Source organism: Ochotona princeps, chromosome 2 (assembly GCF_030435755.1).
Source record: "Ochotona princeps isolate mOchPri1 chromosome 2, mOchPri1.hap1, whole genome shotgun sequence".
Taxonomy (NCBI): Eukaryota; Metazoa; Chordata; class Mammalia; order Lagomorpha; family Ochotonidae; genus Ochotona; species Ochotona princeps.
The window spans coordinates 91,623,823-91,644,852 of NC_080833.1; the positions used below are offsets into that span (position 1 = coordinate 91,623,823).

General features: G+C 42.7%; 1 protein-coding gene across 2 annotated transcripts in view; it reads left to right on the forward strand.

Annotated features, from left to right (window-relative positions):
* Positions 1 to 15,679, forward strand: part of EEIG2 (EEIG family member 2) — a 76,958-nt gene extending 61,279 nt beyond the window's left edge. Inside the window, exons 6-11 of one of the 2 annotated variants that reach the window (XM_004581989.2) lie at positions 1,237 to 1,340; positions 9,367 to 9,462; positions 9,595 to 9,784; positions 9,881 to 10,008; positions 10,739 to 10,808; positions 13,553 to 15,679. In XM_004581989.2, coding sequence (XP_004582046.1) covers positions 1,237 to 1,340; positions 9,367 to 9,462; positions 9,595 to 9,784; positions 9,881 to 10,008; positions 10,739 to 10,808; positions 13,553 to 13,595 — 631 coding nt within the window. In that variant the 3' untranslated portion in view covers positions 13,596 to 15,679. The remainder of the gene's footprint in view (positions 1 to 1,236; positions 1,341 to 9,366; positions 9,463 to 9,594; positions 9,785 to 9,880; positions 10,009 to 10,738; positions 10,809 to 13,552) is intronic. The other variant, XM_058659791.1, reaches the window with a different exon arrangement.
* The last annotated feature ends 5,351 nt before the right edge of the window (positions 15,680 to 21,030 follow it).

Sequence of the window (21,030 nt, forward strand, 5' to 3'; positions counted from 1 at the left end):
ACGGAAGGGTTTTACATAAAGTGACAGGCACTGAAGCATACTTCAGAGAGACAGTGATGGGACCATGCTGTGGCACAGCTTATACTGCTCCCATGCCATGTTGATGTACCAGTTCAAGCCTGGCCACCTTGCTTCTCATCCAGCTCCCTGCTAATTCACTGGAAAAGCAGCAGAACATGGTCCAGCTGCTTGGGCCCCTGCCACACCTGTTGGAGACCCACATTCTCCTGGCTCCTGCCTGACCCAGCCCTGACTATAGTTGCTGCTTAAGGAGAGTGAACTAGTGAATGGACAAAATCTCTCGTGCTCTCTTTCTCTCTAATTCTTGCTCTTTCTTTCTCTGACTTTCAAATAAATAAAATATTTTATAAGCGAGATGTCATTACATCACAGTTTAAAAGTATCTGTAGCATGCTATGACTTGGGAAGATCACAGGAGAAATGTAGAGGACAGCTTAAGGAGTTAGTGAGTGTGGAGAGCATGATAAGTAGGAAAAAAATTTTAAAAGAAAACCAATGAGATTTGAAATTTGTAAGTAGGAGGAGGCAAACAGGAAGATGACAGATTTGCCCCTCCTGGCTTCCCAGCTTCCACATGGAATAGCAGCTTTGGGTTGACCAGTGAAAAACAGATCTATCACCTACTCCCACAGAATCCAGCCAAAAAAGCAAAGCTAAATAAATAAAACTGGAGATTTTCCCAACGGGAGGTGAGCTCCTTACAGAGAAGGTATAAGGTAAAACCATATATTTAGTGGAGCCAACAAGCGAGCTTAGTCTCTGGAGCATGAGGCATGCTGTTCTCCCATGCTCAGAGACAAAGGTTGTGAAGCTCACTTCCCCACTCCAGGGAGGCCTCCTGCCTGTTCTGCACTGTTACAAGTTCTGAAAAGATTCTTATGTATTATTTGTTGATTTTATTACTTTTATTTGAGAGGAAGATGGAGACATTTGGAGAGAGAGCTTCCACGTGCTATTTCACTCCTTGATGCCTGCGTTAGCAATAGCTGAGCCAGCCTAAAGCCAGGAGCCCAGACCTCAATCTGGGGCTCCCATGTGGGTGTCAGGGATGCAAGTATTTGACTTTTATAACTTTCACCTTCAAAAGGATAACATTCTCAGGCAGCATTGTGATGAGATTGTGTCCTGGCTGTACAACTGATCTGCAACAGTATTTTAAACTTTTCAAACTCAACTATCACTAAAGTTTTGATCTTCAGCAATGTGTATTTACAGACCTCCATCTACATCAACATCTATACCAATTGCTGGTGAGCCTGAGTTTCTGCAAGAAGATAGGAAAGGTGGAGAGACCCTGAAAGTCCATCTTGGAATTGCAGGTATGGCTATGCAACTCACTGTGTTTTGTTTTGTTTGTTTATCTTATCAGAAACAGTACTACTTGCTGTCCTAGAAGATTCCCAGAACTATTCCAGTCATATGACTTCACATGGGCCAGTAAAAATCCAGTGGAGTTTTAATCATGCAATTCTTGGTTTAGGCAATGATTCATTTTGTCTGAAGTGTCGTGCTTAAGAACTGGTATTGTGGCATAGTAAGTAAAGCCACCATCTCTGACACTGATACTCTATGCGGGTGCTGATTCATATCCTAGCTGCTTCACTTCTGATCCAGCTCCCTGCTGGAGAAATGGAAAAGCAATATAAGATAGCCCCTTGAGCCCCTCCCTGCACACACATGGAAAACTTGGATAAAGCTCCTGGCTCCTGGTTTCAGCCTGGCTCAGCCCTGGCTGTTGCAGCCATTTGGGAAGTAAACCAACACATGCAAGATACCTCTGTTGCTCACCCACACTGCCTCTCCTCCTCTCCATTTCTCCCTCTTTCTCTACAACTCTGACTTTCAAATAATTCTTTTTTAAAAATTCAAGTGTTGTGTTCTGACACATTGAAAGCTAAATGTTGCAGTGATACCCTGCCTAATTACATACATTTAGTCTCCAGAAATACAACCAAATCCTGCAGGATTTTCCCCATTCCGCAGGTCCAACAGCTTGCAGCAGTCACCTCTCAGGTGTTACTTCTCTCCCAGGAATCTCATTTCCCTGTCAGTGGTCCTCAGACCTGTGTCTATCAGAGAATCACCTGGAATGTTATTTAAAACACAGACTCTGGTGACAACAGCCAAGAGGTTTGATTCGGTGGGTCCGAGTTGGGGGCCTGACATTTTGCATCACCAACGGTTCCCAGGTGATACTGGTACTGTTGGTCACTAGATCACACCTTGAGATCCACTTCTGTAGACAAGCTTCCAGCAACAGTCAAAATCTGCTCCAGGAGTCAAAAATAGGACACAAGGGGCAGGCACTTGGCACAAGATTAGGATCCCACCTGGGTAACCTGCATCTCGTACCAGAGTGCCCAGGTTTGAATCCCAGCTCTACTTTCAATCCACTAATACACACGTGGGAGGCAACAGGTGATGGCTCAAGTATTTGGGCCCCTGCCACCCTGGGAGACCGTGGTTGAGTTCTGGGCTCCTGACTTCAACTCAGCTGTTGCAGACATTTGGTGAGTAAAGCAAAAGATGAAATCGCTCTCTGTCTCTTTAGCTCTTCGCCTTTACAATAAAAATAATATTGAATGTTTTTAAAAGCAGAATAGAGAAAATGTCAAGTTGACTGAGGCAAAACACTTAGAGACTCACGTTACGTGAACAGGATGTATTTGACAGAATGGAAAGAAAGGTGATGTAACGTGGTGAAAATTTCATCACCTTAGCAGTGACTGAAGTTTCCTGATTTAGTATCAGTGAATCTTTTGTACTTTCAACCTTTCTGTTCTCTCCATCCTTTCAACATTGAACTATTCTGAATTTTTTTCTAGTATTGAAAAAATAAATAAAAGCAAAAGCTTATTAGCTTCCCCATCTTTATGTTCTTCCCTAGGCTCCAGTAGGCTCGTATGCTCTCTCTCTCTCCCACCTCTCCCTCTGCATATGTATCTGATGGAGGGAGAGAGAGAGATCACAAGATGTTACATGTATCACACATTTTTTATGACCAAACTTCTTTTTTTTTTTTTTTTTAAAGAAACTTAAATCAAAACCTATAAATCATTTTATTTATTTATTTATTTTTGTTTTTTGTTTTTTTCCTTTAATATTCATTTATTCATTAATTACATTGCATTACATGACACAATTTCATAGGTACTGGGATTCCCCCCCTTCACCCCAAACCCTTCCCCCATCATGAATTCCTTCACCTTGATGCATAACCACAGCTCAAGTTCCGTTGAGATTCCCTAATTAAAAGTTTACACCATACAGAGTCCAGCATCCCACTTGTCCAGTTCAAGTTCAACGGCCTCTTAGGGAGGCCCTCTCAGGTTTGAAGGCAGAGCCAGCAGAGCGTCACCTCGATCAATTAGAAGCTCCAACATATCATCAGCAACAGTCCAGGTATGATGAGGCTGGTGCAGAGTCCACTGATTGACATAGTCCGTCTTAGGGTTTCCCCTTGTCCAGTTTTCCGCTGCAAGCATAAAGCTGAGGTGGTTGATTCATCTACTCCATTTTCCATCTTTTTTTGATTAATGCTTTGATTCCTCCATTTTGTTCAGGGGAATCCCCCTAAAAAAAACTTTGAGGCATTCCCAGTCCAGGCTCCTACATGTACTACTAGCAAGCACAGTGCTCGCCACCGTCCATCACTCCGATCAGCTGATGGTTTTAACCCCTGGGTTGGCTCTCTTCTGAGCCCCGACCTCTATTGGAACCAATGAGTATCGCATCTCTCCCCGGCTCTGCCCATCACACTCTCGTCCCTCACCTAAACCAGTGGGAGGAGTGCTGGTCGGGTGTTGCATTCCCTACTGGCACAGGCCATTTCACCTTGGCATTCTGTGTTTTGTACTGTTTTTTTGTTTTTTTTGTTTTTTTTTTTTTTTTTTTTTTTTATCGCAACCAAACCCGGCCAGGCCCCCACACAGTTTCAGCACTTGGGCTTGCCAGTGGATGACGTGAACCGACTCAGCCTGGTCTGCCCCAACCCGAGCCAAGTGTATTCCAGTGGGTCACATTCCAAAGCCTCTTCTGGGTTATTTACCTCCATGCTTCTTGCGTTTATTTGTAGAGTCAGTGTCCTGTCAGAGGAACTGTTCAGGTTCCTCCCTCCGACTCCTTCCTGGTGTCGGGCTTCACACATTCCAGCAAGTCCTTCGGCCAGCTCCGCTCTTCAATCCATTCTGGTTCCTGCTGAACTTCTGAGAAGAATATACAGTCCAGTTGCACTTAAACGCCTTTTCCATCTGGTTTCTGTCCTCTCCTCCCCCACCCCCACCGTGGTGATGTCTCATGATCATCCAGTCCTGGGAACATTTTCCTGTCCTCATCTGACTTGGATACTTTTTCTTCCCTAGGCTCCCACCTGTCTAACCTTTCCTTTTCTAGCTCCATCTCTTCGGAACACAGGATTTGGTCCCATCTACTCAGTTTCCTGGGCAGTGTCATCTGCACCCTTGGATTTAACTGCCAGTGAATGCAAATTCACAAGTTTGTGTTGCCTCAGTTCCTCCCCACTGAATTGTAGGTACTTATCTGTGAAGGCTTTTTGCAAAATCCATGCCACATGTTACATGGAAATTTGTTTTGCTTTCTTCCCCTCCACATTAAGTTCTTTATTATCAAATCTCATTTGTCTTTGTACCCCCAGCATAATGAAATTCAGTAAATTCTGACTCCTTTTTACTTTTTTTTTTTTAAAGTAGGAGTTTCTTTTTTTTTTTTTTAGATTTATTTTATTTTTATTACAAAGTCAGATATACTGAGAGGAGGAGAGACAGAGAGGAAGTGGAGCTGCCGGGATTAGAACCAGCGGCCATATGGGATCAAGGCGAGGACCTTAGCCACTAGGCCACGCTGCCAAGCCCAAAGTATGAGTTTCTTAAAGGAGATAACCAAGTTTGTCCAAAGGAGTATGGGCACTGAGGTGGAGGGGGAAAATTCATCACAAAAATGCCACTAAACATGTAGTTGGTACCATTTCTATCTGCTTGTTTGAAATAAGAGAATTTCTGTTCTCTGGCCTAATCCACAAATACGCATCAAGGCCGGGACTCATGTTGGCCGAAGCCCTGAGTCAAGAGCTCAGTCTACCCACTTGCACCATCAGCAGGAAGCTGGCATGAGGAACTGGGCACCAAGTCCAGGCCCTCTGATACAGGATGGACACAGGCATCCCAGCTAGCGTCCTGGTTGGTGTTTACCCATAAATTAAGAGGTCTGGTGGATTTCCGGAGCTCCTGGTTCAGGCTGTGTGACTCCGTAAGTGAAGAACTCTCCTTGTTGAAGGTAGAAGATTCCCCCTCCTTTCAGAATCTTTTTTTTTTTCCAAATGTCTTTCAAAAGTAGATTTTGTCAGAGCCTCTTGCTGATCTCAAGGTGTTAGGTGGCCACTTTGGGTAGTTGAGTGGAAACAAACCTTTAGAATACTTGTAGGAACATGGGAGCACTTAAACCTTGTCAGAGGCCTGAGATTTCCTTTGTCCCTTGGAGCTAGGATTGGTAGGAATGTTTCCAAGTAGGAGAATGTCCCAAGCCCAAATCCACTCTGTGTGAGAGTTTACCAATTAAGAAGAAATGCCAGTTTAATTCCCTCTGAGGAAACCATTCAGATTCCCCCTTCACCCTGTCAAGTTTTTCCTGTTCTGTTTAAGTCTTAAGTATTTTGTGGCTTGCTCAAGGGCCCCATGATCCTACCAGTTTCTCATGTCAGGATGTATTCTGGTCTGGATTTTCAATAAATTTTATAAGAATTGGCTCAAGCAAACTGTGGGAGCTAGGAGCCTGGAACATTTTGTAGGCCTGGCTAACAGGATGAAAACTGGGTGAAAGTTGGTGAAGCAGAGCCTCAGATCTGCAGAGGCACAACGGGTGGTGGATTTCCTAGCTGTGTCATCCAAATTCAAACAGGATGCCCAGACACCTTCCTCAAACTGAAATCCAGTGAATGTTAGATGGACATCTCATATGTCAAATTCCACATCTTTAGCTCAAGACCTCCTGACTCTTCCTCCCATTTTTCCATCAATATTTTTGGTTGATCACATATTGAAACATATTTATAATATAAATTATATGATTACAGTTCCACCTCTTTATTTTCTGTCATGTGATTACTAGAAAATTTAAAGTTACACATTGTGACTGGTTGGGCATTGTTGATGCCTACCACAATTTCTGTCTTAGTTTTCCTGCCACAAACTGGTCAGTAATTGAGTGCTGTCACTTGTGCCTGTAACACCTCTCTCACACTGCTGGATTTTTACAGAAACCTTCCTTCACCCCCTGGGTAGCCTATTGCTAAAGTGATCTTTCCAAAAAGTAAGTGTGATGTGTCACACCCTTACATGAACCCACTGAACACTTCCTTCCTTAGACTTACAGAAGTTTCTTTGTCAGCAGTCATCTGCTCATCTCAAGGTTTTTTATTTAATTATTTGAAAGGCAGAGCAACACAGAGAGAAAGAGACAAAAGATAGGAAAAAAAAATCTTCACTTTCTTGTTCATTCTGCAAATGCCTGCAGCAGCAGAGACTGGACCTGGCCAACACCAGAGCCGGGAACTTAATCCGAGTGGATGGTTCAGGTGATATCTGCCTCTCAGGTGCACTGGCAGGAAGCTGGATCAGAGGAAGAGGCAGCCCTCAATCTCAAACACTGCAGTCCGGGATGTGGGCATACCAAGCTATGTTTACCCAAATGTGTCACAATGCCCCTGCCACCCAATGCTTGTATTTTAGTACTTGCTATACTGTATTCTGTCTATTTACCCATGAACTCTAAGCATATGTGTTTTCTTATTTATTTTGTACCCCTTATACTTGTGCTGTGTTAGGCAATTGGTGTGAAAGTTTAATAAATATTTATTGAATGAATAAACTTTGAAAATGAAAGATAGAGGAATGAGTTAAGATTTGAACCAAACCCAGGAGTAAAGAGTTAAGTCTGCATATTTCTTGATATGAACCAATTCTTTGACTTTTTGGGGGGTGCTAACCTTTGGATTTAAGGCCAGATGCTTGGAATACTTAGGGTCTTTCCAAAAATGAGGAACCTTGCAGAAGGACCAAGTTGCCCCAATACCTTACTTGTTTGGCATGATTTGTTGTTCAGCTGCAATCATTATTTTTTCTGGAACTGATGCTGTAATAGCTGCATTACTCAATTGCTTTCTGTTTGCTTCTGTGTTTACAGAGGTTTTAGTTTCAAGATATTTCACTGGTCACAGTTCTGTATTCACATGTGACTACAACTAAACCATGCAGTAGATCAGGGAACTACTAGAAATGCCTTTGACACTAATTTTTGGTTCATATACTTTGAAATGGAATAGTAGTCATTTTCTTAAAAACTTTTATTCTCTGAGCTGTATTCCAGGCTGGGTTGATTTAGGCCACAGATATTGCCCAAATTATAGAGTGCTATTCGTAATACTAACATTAAATAAAAAGGGCTGGCACTGTGACACAGTGCTTTAAGCTGCTGCCTGCAACAGCAGCATCCCATAGGAGCTCCAGTTCCAGTCCTGATTGCTCCACTTCAGATCCAGCTCCCTGTTCATTCTCCTGGACAAGCAGTGGGAGATGGCCCAAGTGCTTGGACCCCTGCCTCCCTATGTAGGAGAAATAATGGGGTTCCATGCTCCCAATTCAGCCTGGTCTAACCATTATTGAGGCCATTGGGGGAGTCAAACAGAAAGTGGAAGACACCTGTCTCTCCCTCCATCTTTGTGAACTGTCTTCCAAATAAATAAATTTTTTTAAAAGATTTATTCATTTTATTACAGCCAGATATACACAGAGGAGGAGAGACAGAGAGGAAGATCTTCCATCCGATGATTCACTCCCCAAGTGAGCCGCAACGGTCAGTGCGCGCCAATCAGAAGCCGGGAACCTGGAACCTCTTCCAGGTCTCCCACACGGGTGCAGGGTCCCAATGCATTGGGCCGTCCTCAACTGCTTTCCCAGGCCACAAGCAGGGAGCTGGATGGGAAGTGGAGCCGCCGGGATTAGAACCGGCACCCATATGGGATCCCGGGGCTTTCAAGGAGAGGACTTTAGCCGCTAGGCCACGCCGCGGGGCCCAATAAAAATAAATATTTTTAAAAAATTAAAGTAAAAAGAAATACTCTTTGGTTTATTGTTTGTGATACATTTTTAAGAAGGCAAGAATTACTCAAGAACCATACTAAAATCTGACGATTTTTTATTTCATAAAAATGGATTTTTTTACGGATTTATTTATTTTTATTGGGAAATCAGATATACAGAGAGGAGGAGAGACAGAAAGATCTTCCATCCAATGATTCACTCCCTGGGTGGCCGCAACGGTCGGAGCTGCACCAACCCAAAGCCAGGATCCCAGAGTCTCTTCCAGGTCTCCCATGCGGGTCCTAAGTCTTTGGGCTGTCCTTAACTGCTTTCTCAGGCCACAAACCAGGAGCTGGATGGGAAGCGGGGCCGCCGGGATTAGAACCTGCACCCACATGGGACCCCAGCACGTGCAAGGCGAGGACTTTAGCCGCTAGGTTACTGTGCCAGGCCCCAAAATGATTATTTTTAAGAGTGTGTTTCATTTATTTGAAAGACGGAGTTACAGAGAGAGGGAGAGCCAAACAGAGAACCAAACCCATTGGTTCACTCCCCAAATGTCTGTGAAAGCCAGGGCTGGGCCAGGCCAAAGCCAGGAGCTTCATCCATGTCTCCCACATAAGGGCAGGGGCACAAGGACTGTGGCTGTCTTCCACGCCTCTTCTCAGGAAGCTATTGGGGAGCTGGATCAGAAATGCAGCATTTGGGCTCGGCAGCGTGGCCTAGTGGCTAAGGTCCTTGCCTTGATCCCATATGGCTGCTGGTTCTGGTCCCGGCAGCTCCACTTCCTCTCTATCTCTCCTCCTCTCAGTATATCTGACTTTGTAATAAAAATAAAATAAATCTTTAAAAAAAAAAAAAAAAAGAAAGAAATGCAGCAGTTGGGACTTAAACCAGTGTCCCTATGGGATGCCAACTGCTATAATGAATTTATTACTAAATTAAAAAATAATCTATGCAAGACTGATTCATTTGTATTAAAAAGAAAAAGACTGAACACAGGAACTAGTGATTGTAAGGGAAAAGCAGTGTTAATGTTAAGGAAAGTATAGTTCCTCAGTGAGCAAAAGTGTTTATAAGCACTATGCATGTTTTATAGTACAGTTGTTTCCCTTGTACTAAAGAGCTGTTACTTTGTATCTCATTCTTCTTGAAAATGAATGTCGCAGTTCACAAAGTCTGCAGATCAGAATACAGAAAGACCATTAACTTGTTGGCAATAATTGTAACATCATGGTCTGGCATATTACAGATCTTTCAGCAAAGAGTACCTCTGTTCCAGATGAACTCGGTGCCTGTGGACATTCTAGAACATCAAGCTATGCAAGCCAGCAGTCAAAAGTATCAGGTAGAGACTAACAGGGAAATTTAATTCTTAGTTGTTTCAAAGGGACTAGAAATTGCTATGATATAGGAGAAAGATGTTAACTTGCCAGAAATTTGATTTTATTTTTATACCCAAAGTGGTTTTCTCTTACAGGGTATAGTTCATGTCACTCCCGGTCATCCAGTTTCTCTGAGCTGTGCCACAGAAGAAATACCTCAGTGGGAAGTACATCAACAGGAATTGAAAGTATTCTAGAGCCATGTGATGAGATCGAGCAAAAAGTAGCTGAACCCGATCTTGAGACAGCTGATAAAGAAGATGTGGCTGCAGAAAAATTTTCAAGGTACTCTTTTAGTTTAAAGGATAAATTTAAATTACACACATCCTTTGTTTACATAACGTAATAAAAAAGGAGGAAAAATTTAATTCTCCCCCAAAGATGCCCAATGAAACAAGATTCTGTGGAATCTCAGCTGAAGCGAGTTGATGACACCAGAGTGGATGCTGATGATATTGTAGAGAAAATACTGCAAAGCCAAGACTTCACGCTGGACTCCAGTGCAGAAGGTGTGTAGCTCACTGTTCAGTAAACAGTACTGTAATGCAGCTGTGACCAGTCCAGGTGGTCAGCAGTAAAAAGAGGCAGTGCACCATGATACTCACTGCTGATTTCTAAAATCATTGCAGGTCTCCTCCATGCCCCCACCCCCCCAAAAAAGGAAAAAAATCTCCAGAGAACTTACAGCTTGTTTATTTCTGGGAATAAATATTCCACTTGGAAAAACAGCAAGCTTTAGTTTAAAAAGATGCATTGTAAAGAGGTTTTGAGTGGTCTTTAACAGTGGCTCACTGTCTGTTTTATCCGCATCTGTTGTGAACACTGTAAGCCATCGGTATAATTTGGAAGGCAAGGGTAGTAGTTTTGAGACAATGGTAACAAACAGAACCCCTCACGTGCCCTCTTTAGCTTCTTCCCCAAAACTGAACATTTATATGCCATCCATTTGAAAAGTGTAATTACTCTTTCTAAAGTAAACATAGTAAACAATGGGCTTTGTCTCATTATGTAACTTGTTATAAGGAGAAATAATTAAACCTTACTTGCTTTGGAAATTTGTAGGAAGAGCTGTCTTTATTATTGCATTAGAAATACACTTTCAGGGAGTTGAAATAACTGCTCTAAAACATGTATAGCATTTTAATCTTGAAATGTAAAAAATGAATTATTACAATGAATATTATTTTACCAAAGTCTGATAATGATACTTAGAACAGGCATTTTGAATGTGTGTTGCAGAAGAAGGACTGAGGTTGTTTGTGGGTCCCGGGGGAAGAACAACCTTTGGCAGTCATCATCTTCCAAATAGGTATGTGATCCATTCATCATCTTAAGGAGAGATGTACTGACTCTCAAAAAAATGCTCCTGCGAATGACAGTTGCAATGTTTTCGGTAGACAGGTGCTAGAAAGTACAAACACTAGAAGTTACTAGAGAAGAATTGTAGCTCAGTTTTCCTTATTCTGGCTATATATCTTTTTACATTTTATTTATTTATTTATTTTTATTTGGGAGGCAGATATTACAGAAAGAGAAGATAGAGGTAGAGCTAGAGCTAGAGGTCTTTCCATTCACTGGTTCACTCCCCAAATGGCTGCAACAGCCAGAGCCAGGCCAGTCCAAAGCTAGGAGCCAAGAGCTTCTTCTGGATCTTCCACATTAGGCCAGGGGATCCAAGGACTTGAGCCATCCTCTGTTGCTTTCCCAGGCCATTATCAGAGAGTTGGATCAGAATTGGAGCAGCCAGATCACAAACTGGCATCCACATGGGATTCTGGCACTGCAGACAGGATTAGCCTGTTTTGCCGCTTTGCCTGCCCCTGAAAGTATTGTAATCAACTTCTTTGATAAGCAATGAATAAAAATGAAGCAGAAAAGCAAAGAGAGACAGAAAGAGCAAGCTCCCATCTCCCAGTTCATGACTCAGATTCCTGTGATGGCCAGACCTGAGCCAGGGCCAAAGCCTGAAACCAGGAAACCCAATCCAGGGCTCCTCTGTGAGTGACAGTCACCCAGTCACTTGAGGCATCACACTGCCTCCCAGGATCTGCCCTGACAGACAGGAGCCACAGGTGAACATTGAACCCAGACACTTTGAGGTGAGGTGCAGGCATCTTGTCTCTAGACCAAACACCTGTCCATTTTGCATTATATTTTTGCAAGTTAATTTGTTAATTTCCTTGTATGTACTCTTCAGATATATCAGTAAAGAGACAGTTGGAGCATTAATTTGCAAAATAAAAATTTCATTTAGAACAAAGTTCTTAGTCTTTAGAAGAGCAAAACAGTGTTACATTTTGAATCACGTACCTGTTGTTAGCAGTTAGGCGACCTCTCAGCAAGATAGCTGATGCCAAACTGTCTTGCACTCTCCTTTCCCCGCTGCATAGAGTTTAACATACATACCAAGGAAAGTTCTGAAAACCTGGCATCATTTGGGCACTCACTGAGAATTTGCTCACAATGCTTGGCAATCTTAATTCTATTAGTAGACTCCAGAATTCATTAATAGAAGTCAGTTGGTTCAGGCATATTAGGGTAAAGGCCAAACTGCTTTAGCAGAAATAGAAGGGCCGGGCTGATGAGAAAGCTGTGTCCCCAAAGCCTAGTCCCTGACCCAGGGACCCTCCACTTGGTTACTTTACATCCTGATAATCCATGCCCTCAAAGCTGGTTTGCTCCCAGTCCACACCAAGCAGTTTCCCTTTAAGCAAGCGGGGTAGAAGTTGACACATCTCTTCTGTTCATGTGTCATAGGAGAAAGAGTAGAGGTTTGGCCACATCTATAGAGGCTCTTAAAAAAGTTTGTCAAAAACACGTAACTTGAAAACACTGTGTATTTCAAAAAAATTTTTTTTGCGTCAAAACCAACTTACCTTTTTTTTTTTTTTTTAAGATTTTATTATTATTGGAAAGCCGGATATACAGAGAGGAGGAGAGACAGAGAGGAAGATCTTCCGTCCGATGTTTCACTCCCCAAGTGAGCAACAACGGGCCGGTGCGCGCTGATCCGATGCTGGGAACCAGGAACCTCTTCCGGGTCTCCCATGTGGGTGCAGGGTCCCAAAGCTTTGGGCCGTCCTCGACTGCTTTCCCAGGCCACAAGCAGAGAGCTGGATGGGAAGTGGAGCTGCCGGGATTAGAACCAGCGCCCATATGGGATCTCGGGGCGTTCAAGGCGAGGACTTTAGCCGTTAGGCCATGCCACTGGGCCCCAATTTATCTTTTAATTCCATTTTCCATTATCTTCAAAGTATGGGAGATTAGGAAATACAGCTCTAGCCAAACAGCACAGGTATACCCATATACAACCATGAAGGAGAGAACAGATTTAGAGGGACAACTGATGGTTAGCCTCACCAAACTGGTGAAGAATTAAAGCTCCTTCAGGCCACGCTCTCTCTGAACCTGCATTACACAGGAATAATTTACAGTGCTGACCACATATGGACACTTGAAGGCAATGTGAAGGCATCACAGGCGCCACTTGGGACGCCCTTGGCCCATTTCAGAGTGCCTGAGTTGTAATCCTGAGTTCACCCCTGCTCCCAGCTTCCTGCTAATGACATCCAGTAAGGCACCAGGTGGTGCTTCAGGTATTTGGGTTCTTCCAAACCCTGGTCAAGTTCCTGCTTCCTGGTACAGCCCTGGCTACTGTTTGGGGAGTGTATCAGAATAGGAGATCCTCTTTCTTCTCTCTCTTTTCTCTGCCTTTTAAATAATAAATAATCTTTTAAAAGGCAACAACAGAACTAAAGAATATTATCATATACTTGGTGCAAGGCCTCATGCACTCCCAGTACCTGTACAAGGGAACTTCAGGACAAAGAGGAAAAAACATTCCTAGAAAATAAAATAAAGCAGCACATTTATTTTGGTGAACAGTTTTTTTTGAAATTTGTGCATAAGAGGAATCTTCAGATAGTTCATGGGAAAAATGCATGTTATGAAAAAAAAAAACATGTATTATGAAAAAAACAGTGTGTTGCTACTTTGAACCATTCCCAACTCTGCAGCTCGAAGTGGTGACGTCTTTCCCTCCTGCTGTTTCAGGGTAGGATCTGGTGCTTATGAACAAGTCGTGATCAAACGCTAGAAGCCACCCTGATCAACAGAAGCTTCCCATTTGTCCACTGGATGTGGACAGTTGCTGTGTCCAGGCATTTTCTTCAAGCACTTCAGAGAAAATGAAGCTGTGTTTGTGAAGCCAAGGCTGATTTCTCCTTCCCAGGCACCCACCAGCCATGCTCCCCCGCCTGCGGGAAGGGAGCATGGGATGCGAGGCTGCAGGCAAGGTGCGCAGGCGCGCCTGGTTCCTGTGGTCCCGCACGTGCTGCTGGGAAGCTTTTTTTCTTTGAGCTGAACGCAGTGAGGAAATCAGCACTTGTCTGTGACAGAGGTTCTCAACACATGTGGGCTCCATGTTTTTATTTCAGTTTGACATTTGAGGGGCAATAGAAATTGTAATTTGAACCCAATGAATTCTTGTCGAGATAGTTGTATACTCCTGTTAAGCAAATCCTCTGTATTATACTACCTACAGTATTGTACTAAGTTTATTTTAACTCATTTTGATGCAATAATTGATAAATATGTCAGTGTTCATATTTTGGGGAAGTGTTATACTAAAGTCTAAACATGCAAAATGCTTAATAATCATTCTAAATATAGCTGTCATACATCAAAATGACAAACAGTTTAAGTCGGAGACAAGCTAGTGAGTGTAAAGCAGTTACTATGCAGTGTATGCTATTGCTTCTTGTTAATGTTAGGCGAGCTGCAGAGCCCCCCACCAGCATGGCTTTTGTAAGAGAGTCAAAACAAGTTTACTAGTCAATGTTAGGCTACCATATAAGGCATTCAAACAGAAGAACTATTTTAAATCACTGACCATTAAGATGTGCAGGCTTCAAACATCAGAATTCTGAACAAGAGGGAAATTGTGGTATGATCTAAAACTAAGCAGCTTTCTTTAAATTCAGCCCTTTCTGAAAAATGAAAATTATTCTGACACAGGAGTGGGGACAAGACAGGCCACGGCTGCTTGGCGCTCCTGGCACAGGGCAGAAGTGACCACTTAAGTTCCTGTGGCCAGACATCACTTGCATGTTTCTTCTTGCATAGTGTAACTGGTATGTTTTTTAGGCAAGAACAAAATACAACAGAGCTTCTAAAATCAACATGTGGTCCAGATTCCGTTTAATTGGACAGCAGATAGGCCTTAGGAGTTTTTCTGATCTTACAACAATTTCCATGTGGAAAGACCTAACATTTCCTTAGAAATCACGCAGCCATTAAAGAAACGTAGAGGCTGTAAAACTAGTAATTCGCAATCTTCACTTCCAAAATCAAGCCCAGGAACAATATTAATTCAGAGTAGGATTCCTTTGGTCAAGGTATTTTCATGTTGGTAAGATAAGAAAAAATTATATTATTTTTAATATTCAAATATATAGAGGTTTAGAATTTTTTGAATACTTCCTGTTAGGACTTTTTTAAAAACTATTTCAAGGATTGAATGTTCCACATTGATCAAATACTATTTTTACAAGTAGATTCTGAAGTTTCTGAAAAGGTGATACACCCTGTTTTGAAATATTTTGAATGTTAAAAGCAAGTCTGGGTTGTTATGCTAATTAGTTTTAAGATTTATTTTGAAGAAAAACATTGACCTGAACATTTTAGTCTAACCAAGGAAAAATAGTAAAGACTTGCTGTTTTCAAATTAATTTCATTATATATTATCCATTTATTATATATTATGGAAAGTCAAAGAAAGTTTTTAATAGAGAAATGCAGATAATGTTTAAAGGAGATATTTATTATTGACTTTTTAAAGGCATATTTTTCTATTTTCAAAATTTTAGTTCTAGGCTCTTTTCATTGGCACTTCTACAAATGCCCTTATTGTTTTAAAAATGATAAAACTCAGTTATAACTGGGGCTCACTGGCGGGGTGGGGATTGTCTGAAATATAAAAGGTGCTGTGGCCAGACAGGATGTTTGTCTGCTCGTCTACTCATCCTTGGCCAACCTTGGCCTGGTGGGAGACTGACTCTCATTATTCAGAATGGTACAGAATTCTGCAAATGTGTAGAGACTCTGAAAAGCATAAACATCACGACTCTACCAATTTAGCAGCTACTAGCTAAACTGATTTATGTAGTGGTAAATATGAAAACATAGATGAGGGGAAAAAATAATCAATGGTCTGTGGTCAGTGGCAGCCGGGATTCACCCTGTCCCATCTCCATCAGCTTATTTGATCCTCAGATTTCAGCACACCTTAAACGTATGTGCTGAGAGCTGCCCACAGGTCTGCCTTATTCTCTGCTTTTTCTCTTCATGGAGCCTACACTGCTAGTATTTTAACCACATAGCTATTGAAGAAACTATCAGATACCAAGCCCATTTTGTTAGTTTTGAGTTTACAAAATTGGATTGAAAAAGGAGATTCTTAATCATTTGCCTTTTAAAGTCAGGTTTGCAATCACCTAGTCTAGGAGAATTTGCAGATGTGCAGATCTTTTCTAGTTCTGTCCTACTGAAAAAGGCTCATCGTATTGCAGAGCTTTATATCTGATGAGAAAAACTGAGCCTTAAATGTCTTGCTGGGGAGGAGGCGCAGGCCAGCTGAGAGACCTGCTCCCTGGGACTTCAGCTGGCAGCTGCGACCAGGTGGGATGTGAAGTGGACATGCATGGCACAGAAGGTCCCAGACCAAGAGTTTACATCTTAATGACTGATTCCCCTTGGTGAGATTTTTTTAAGTTTTCTGTATACCAATGAAGATTTATGCTTATGATTTGGGAAAGTCTTGACCAAGAATCCCAAACTCACCATTCCGGTCCTGGACTAAAACTGTCAGATCAGGGGCAGGCATAACAGTGCAGTGGACCAGGCCACTGCTTAGAATGTTTCATGCAGTATTAGAACACTAGTTCGCGTCCTTTCACTGTGCTTCCCATCCAGCTTCCTGCTGAAGGGGCCTGGGAGGGCAGCAGGTCCTTGGTATCCTGCTACCCACATGGGAGACACAGGTAGATCTCTGGGCTGCTGGTTTCAGCCCTGTCCAGCCCTGGCTGTTGTAGGCTTTTGTGGAGTGAACCAGCAGATGGAAGATCTCATTCCCTTTCATATTAAAAAATATTTTTAAAAATCAGAATATCCAAACCAGAACCTTCTGTATCTGCCTTTTTATACAAAGCTGTGGGCCACAGAGTTGAACCACTTGTGGCCCATTTGTTCCTGGAAGGAAAAGGTCTCTGCCCACCAAACATTCAGATTCTAGAGCAGTAAGTTTTAATAAAGCATGCAGAAGTAATTTTAGGTTTTCTGATTTCCTGCTGACTAAACCACACTGCGTAAGCTCAAGCTGACCGCATTATTAAGTATCTTATTAAAGCACTCCGAAGTATCAGGCTTCCTATGTCATGTCACACTGCTCCAAGTGATAGGACTCTTAGGTATGGCAAGTTGTATTTTGTTTTCTTATCATTCTTAACCTTGAGCAGCTCAGGAATTGTGCCTGCTCAGTGTTCTTGTTCTCTCTGATGGTACAGCCTGTGAATATAACCAAGTAGTAGACGGATTCGTGTTATGCCACTGCTCATGTGTTGGCTTAGGTACTATGCATCATGTTCATAGCTGAGATGCTCAAGAACATGAAGTCTACAGTGTACAGGATCAAATATACCTATTAACTCAGTCTAAGACTGCTCTGGAAAGCAACAGCCTTATTCCCTCGTGTATGTGATTCTCATGATGTGTACACACTGTATTCTAATTGGTTCCAGGGATGGTCTGTGTAGTTACTCCCCATTACACCAAGTTGACAAACTTTAGTTTACATCACATATTCCCATTTTCAGATACTCATGTTTACCTTATGTACATATAACAAAGCTTTCTCCTGACCAAAAGCCATCCAGGAAAGATATTTAGGGTATTTACAATTGTTTTTTTTTAAACACATCTTATTGTAAGGATCACCTTCCTATTGTATGTCTGTTTGATCCTTTGGAAGTTGATACAATGTGTGGTTAATTATGCAAATGTTTATGTAAGATTTTATTGAAGTGATTCCATGAGTATTGTTAATACTTGGAGAATGACCTTCATATTTATGTATTTCTGTTTCAAATGTACAATAATCCTGGAATTTTTTTTACAAAAAATTAATTTGTAAAGTGTTTGTAATAAAGATAAATTAACATATGTTCAATAAAAAGCGTATGTTAAAAGATTATTCCTGATATGTTCTTAAACTGTCGATTACAGGTAGGCTTTTGGTGTCACAGTTAAGTCAGCACTTGGGACCCCTGTTTCCCACATCAGAGGACGTGGTTGGAGCCCCGGCTCCTTGTTTCCAATCCAGCTCCCTGCTAAAGATACCCTGGAAGGAAGCAGGCAGGCAGTGACGTAAGTACTTGGGTTCCTGTCACACACATGACAGACTCAAGACTGGATTCTGAGCTCTTGGCTTCTCTTGCAGGCATTTGTGGAGATGAACCAGGGATGTCTTTCCATTCTCCCTCCCTCCCTCCCTTACACACACACACACTCTCTCTCAGGCTTCAAATAAGAAATTTTAAAAACTATCTGTGTCAGAAAATTGTGTTAAGATAGGGAAGCAGAAGTGAAGAGACCAACAGAACTTTCCCTGAAGCTTTCATTTCATTAAGTTCCAGGTCATGAAGTACAGTCACAAGGCTGCAGGCCGACTTTGTGAGCCCCTGGGCAGCCCTGCAGCCTTGTGGACACAGGCTCTGAAATGAGACCAGTTCGAGTCTGCATACAAACTCCCCTCCGAACCTGTCTGCTACTCTGGGATGGAGATTATACCACCACCACCATTGAGTTGTGACAGAAAACACAGACTAATGCTAGAGTGTCACTGAGCAGGCACTCAGTATTTCATCAAGGCAAAATATGCCTTTGTGTAACATCTACACATATAGGAGAGCTTCAGAAAGGAAATAAAAGATAACTTTATTTTGATGAAAAAGATTTGAAGTCCATAAATACAATGGGGTCTTCAAAAAGGTCATAGAAAGGTGTGCTCTCAAAAAAAAGCTATGGGGTAACTGGCAGAGTGGTTAAGATGCCACTTGAGGTGCCCGCATCTCTTATCAAATGCCGTCACTCCATTGTCAATCCCAGCTTCCTGCTAGTGCATACCCCAGGCAGCAGCAGGTGCTGATCCACATACTTGTGTCCTTCCACAATGGGAGACACTGAGTTCCTGTCTCCTGACTTAGTAGTTGGACCAGCCCTAGCTACTGTGGACATTGTGGGAGTGAACCAGCAGACAGATGATATCTGTCTCTACGTCCTGTGTCACTGCCTTCCAAATAATGTTTTTAATTAAAAAAAAAAAAAACTATTTGGCCCAGCAGCATCAGTGCAGTGGATCAGACACCATTTGGGACACGCACATTCCATACCAGGGTGCCAGTTCAAATCCAGATTGCTATACTTCTGATACAACTTCCTACCAACGTGCCTGGGACTCAGCGCATGGGTCCGTGCCACCCAAGTAAGAGGCTAGGATGGATTCCTCACTTCAGCCTGGCCCAGACCTGGCTGTTAAGACAGTTGGGGGGTAAAGATTCTCTCTGCCTATCATCTTTCTATTCATCATCTGTCATCTACCTTCCAAATAAAAAAAAATTATAAAATACTTAAAATTAACACCGAATGGGCTAGGACTGTACTGTAGTGAGTTGAACTACTGCCTGCGATGCCTGCATCCCGTATGAGCACCAGTTCAAGTCCCAGCTGCTCCACTTATAATCCAGCTTCCTGTAATGTGCCTGGGAAAGCAGCGAAGAACAGTCCAACTGTTCGGGCCCTTGCACCCTCATGGGAACCCCATAAGCTCCTGATTTTGGACCAGCCCAGCTCCAGCTATTGCTACTATTTGGGGAGTAAACTAATGAATGGAAGATCTCTCCCTTTCCTTCTCTAACTCTGCCTTTCAATAGATAAATCTTAAAAAAAAAAAAAAATAGCTGTAGGAGCGAGTATTGCAGTGCAGTAGGCACCAGTTGGAGCCCTGGCTTAGCGTGCTGCACCCAGTGTCAACCCATGCAAGGGATGTACTAAGGAGCTGCCAGAGGCCTTCTTGTACGGATTTAGGCTCAGTTTTTGTACAATTACAGCTCACTTACATTTAGAGGACTCCTCAGCCATTTAAAAAGCTGACTTCACTGCTAGATCTTTAAACCAAGTGTGTCCAATTGTTTCAATCCAAGTGTGCCACCTTATGGCATTGCACTTGAGTGATTCAGTTCCAATCTATTCCTAAGCAGTCCTGTGTCTACACCTCTTCCACATCTATCCCATGGAAATAAGACCAAAGAAAACATTTATTAGAAATAAATGCTTAGGGCCTGGTGGCGTGGCCTAGCGGCTAAAGTCCTGGCCTTGAACGCCCCGGGATCCCATATGGGTGCCGGTTCTAATCCCGGCAGCTCCACTTCCCATCCAGCTCCCTGCTTGTGGCCTGGGAAAGCAGTCGAGGATGGCCCAAGGACTTGGGACCCTGCGCCCGCGTGGGAAACCCAGAAGAGGTTCCTGGTTCCCGGCTTCGGATCGACACAGCACCGGCCGTTGCGGCTCACTTGGGGAGTGAATCATCGGATGGAAGATCTTCCTCTCTGTCTCTCTTCTCTCTGTATATCTGACTTTGTAATAAAAATAAATAAATCTTTTTAAAAAAAGAAATAAATGCTTAAATATTTTAAAACATTACTTATTTTGCCTAAATATGGTGAAATGGTTTCCTTGTGTGTGGTCTCGTATGTTCCCATAAGACTCTTCAGAGGAAAGCACAGGATGGGCAACTTGACAAAACAGGCTGGATGAAGATGTGACTGGGAGAAACTAGGACCATGGAATGAAAGCCATGAGTCAGTGGGGTGTGGGTGAGGTGCAGACCCAGAGAAGTGTTTCCAAGAAAGAAAATGATGACCGCTGGATTTGCCAATGCTAGCCTGAGTCACGGCAGGCAGGCTGAACTGTCATAAATAAATCATCACAGCAATGTGGGTGAAATATGTGTGCAGGCCACCTGCCAGGGACAGGAAGAACCCGATAGATGAATAGGCCAGAGGCAGGGAGTGTTCATTTCCAAGATAGAATGTTTATAACTGGGATGTTAATTACTTCAAAAACCTGTACGAGGAAACCAGTAGTGTCACAGCAAGTCAAGCCACCACTTAAGACAGTAGCACTCCACACTGGAGTGCAGACTCAAGGCTCAGCTGGCCCACATCAGATCCAGCTACCTGCTAATGTGCCTGGGAAGTCAGCAGAAGATGGCCCAAGAACTTGACTCCACAACCAGAGTGGAAGTTCCAGATGGAGATTCTGGCTCTTGCTTCAGCCAGGCCCAGATAAGGCTGCTGTGGCCATTTGAGGAGTGAACCAGCATTTGGAGCACTCGCTGTCTCTCTCTCTCCCCCATCTCTCCCTCCCTAATAAATAAGTCTAAAAGAAAAAGCCCATAGTTAACATGTACACATTTT